Source organism: Aethina tumida, chromosome 7 (genome assembly GCF_024364675.1).
Source record: "Aethina tumida isolate Nest 87 chromosome 7, icAetTumi1.1, whole genome shotgun sequence".
Lineage (NCBI taxonomy): Eukaryota > Metazoa > Arthropoda > Insecta > Coleoptera > Nitidulidae > Aethina > Aethina tumida.
In genome coordinates, this window is record NC_065441.1 from 12124776 (window position 1) to 12127688 (window position 2913).

Genomic DNA, 2913 nt, shown 5'->3' on the forward strand with positions numbered 1-2913 from the left:
AAGTGAAGCAAGCAATGAACAGAAAATTGAATTTATTTTTCAATCATTTCTGACTGATGGGCAGTGGCAAACATGGGGTGGTGGCGTCGGGAAATAAGTTGTCTTTAATAGGAACGCCAAAGCTTGATGTTTGATAAAATTCACTGGAAATGATGGCATCAATTTTTTTGAGATATTATATTTTTCTTATATTACCATATCAATTTTTAAAAGATTTTTTTCTATAAAAAAATAGAATAAAATATAGGTATGTTCAAAATAATTATAATTTTTAGTTATACTAAGCCCATATATATGTAATATGTTAATATAAGAACTAAAGCAATAATACATCTGATAAGGGTCTCAAAGTGTTTATTTTGTTTCTAATACATTAAGATCAGTTATTGAACAAGATTAAGTTAGTATAGATGCATATTACACACTTATTAGACCATTTAGAAAAATACATTTGTAAGAACTAATGCTATTGACTGAACTAGTAAAAGATAAAAACATCAATTAATTTCCCCGTAAATAGGTATGAATATGAAACAATTCATTTCGTGGAGGTCAACATGATTGTTACAATATCAATCAATTAATAATTATATTTTCTGACAAGATATTGGGTCAATATAAGCAACATTTAATAAATACTTGTAGATTCTAGTTTGAGAAACAAACAAGACGGATTGTTGTCTAGACACTATCTTCTTGCAATCCGTCTGAAGCGTCAGAATTTTTACTGTAGTAAATCATGGCGACTAATCTCTTGTTTGTGCCTACGTTGCTAGATGTGGTTGGTTCTTTTTGCGTCATGAATCCCGAAATCTGTGTCAGTTCGATGTTTTGCATCTTTCTGGTTTTTTCGACGGCATTCTTGGGAGGTTTTAAATAGATGACACTGAACCTTTTGGCTTTACTACCCTTCCATACCGTCAACAGTTCCTTTCTAAACTTTGGATCTGAGAGTGTGTAAATATAAGGATCTATGGCGCTGGCAGTTTTGCAAAATATAGCAGGGATCATAGAGCATAATGGTGTAATCGCTTCTTTGTGTCCAGATATCCCCAATAAAACTACCACAGCGTACGGTGTCCAAGCAGTAAACCATAAAACAATTGCACACAACACAGTCAAAGCCAATTTTAATATCTGTTTCCTCTTATATTCCTTTCGAATATGTTTTCGGGAATCCTCTTTTTGCTTTTTGGACTTCGAACTAGTTAGTACAATGCTAAAAATATAGATATAGGAAAATGTTATAATGAGAAAAGGTACGACCCAAGCTGCACAAAAATAAACGAACATAAATATTTTATCTTCCATCTTCGGGGATAAGTAATCGAAACTGCAACTGGTCAAATAACCTTCTGGTGTGTATCGTCCTAAACCAATATTCAAGACGGGTATCAAGGCGAAGAATATTCCGTATATCCATATGAATACCAAATATATTTTTACACGAAAATTACTAAATGCCCGTTTCAGTGGATATTTCAAAACGTAGAAACGATCAAATGCGATGGCACACAGTGTGGATATAGATACGGTTCCGGTTAAACCTCCAATTACACCATATATTCTGCAACCTGAAACAATTTTTTTAATGGCGGAGGCAGATGATTACAAATTAAAATTAACATTTGAATAAATAATGACTGTTAATGTTCATTATTTCTCAATTTATAAATGATCCAAAAGTCTAAAATAATCGGATCTGTGATAGATATTTTTATTTTTATAGAGCAATATTGAATTGTCCCTGACATATTTGGAACTTGTTGTTTTTAATATACAATAAAATCCAATTTCTTAAGTTAATAACCACTATTGCATCAGGAATGTATCACCTAAGCCAGTGCGAACAGACCCTGTAAATTTTTAAACTGAAAAGGTCAATTTCATTTTTTATAATTTTCTAAAATTCAGGTATGTTCTTTTTTATAAATTTTTGATTTATGAATGAAAATAATTTACGGATTTTATAAAAAGTTTAGTTTAAAAGTTTCCACCAAATTTTACTCAAAAGGAATGGTTTAAGTAGAAGTATTTCATTCACAAAATCAGTTTTAAAACTTTTAATATGACTATTAACTTTTGAATAAGAATTATTCAGTTAAAGTGGATGCACAAAACGTTATTAAGTAATTTATTACATTATAAATTTCTAAATAATTAACTTTTTTAATAAAATTCATTTCTTAAAAAAAACACAAATAGTAAATTAAAGTCATATAAATTTTACTTACCAATGTCCCCAAGTGCTGGTCCTTCCAAAAAGCTATTGTATATAAAAATGGGCATTTTTGACAATAACAGTAAGTCACTTATTGCAAGATTTAAAACCAAAGTATTCCTTGATGTTCTGAGAGCCTTGTTTCTGAAACAGACCACATAAGAAATAGATACACAAAATATCAATAATTTATTAGAAATGGATGAGAGGGTACAAATGGGGATATTAATATTATTCTTACCTGTAATACAAGTAAATGACACACATATTTCCCAACCATCCGACAATCATAATAAAGATGTAAAGCACTGCTAAAGAAATATGACTCGATCTAAACGGGGCATCAAACTGTAACCAGTAGTAATTGATCACATAGACGTACTCATCGTCGAAGAATCCGTATTTCTTCCACATTTCAACTGGACGTGACTTGTAGAATCTATTGATCAATGTTGTTATGTTCTCCATTGGAATCAGGTCTTGAGATGTTATGCACCGCAATGTCGCAAATATACTACCTACCCCTTTAGACTGTTAAAGATAAATTTTGCTGGTGCGTCTTTTGTGTACCCACTCAAACAATCACTAATGCATTTCGCTAGGCACATATTGGTGGCTATATATGTCACAAAATCAATACCATAATTAGCAACTTCCTAACAATCAGTTTTTTGTTGTACCCCTTGTAACTT

At 31.1% G+C, this 2913-nt stretch overlaps 1 protein-coding gene across 1 annotated transcript; it reads right to left on the reverse strand.

Annotated features, from left to right (window-relative positions):
* Window positions 1–681: 681 nt before the first annotated feature.
* On the reverse strand, window positions 682–2689 carry LOC109595009 (opsin, ultraviolet-sensitive-like). Its single transcript, XM_049969955.1, has 4 exons — window positions 2463–2689; window positions 2235–2365; window positions 1292–1574; window positions 682–1219 (listed from the first exon to the last, which is right to left on the reverse strand). Exons 1-4 carry the CDS (start codon window positions 2687–2689, stop codon window positions 682–684), a joined length of 1179 nt encoding a protein of 392 aa, XP_049825912.1.
* Window positions 2690–2913: the final 224 nt, after the last annotated feature.

Bases quoted from the DNA above. Each gene is read 5' to 3' on its own strand.
- LOC109595009 (XM_049969955.1), bottom strand. From the start codon at position 2,689: ATGGAGAACATAACAACATTGATCAATAGATTCTACAAGTCACGTCCA. The intron at 2,366-2,462 runs GTAAGAATAATA...GGTCTGTTTCAG, and splicing joins GTCATTTACTTGTATTACAG to AAACAAGGCTCTCAGAACAT. The intron at 1,220-1,291 runs GTTCGTTTATTT...CTATATTTTTAG, and splicing joins ATGGAAGATAAAATATTTAT to CATTGTACTAACTAGTTCGA.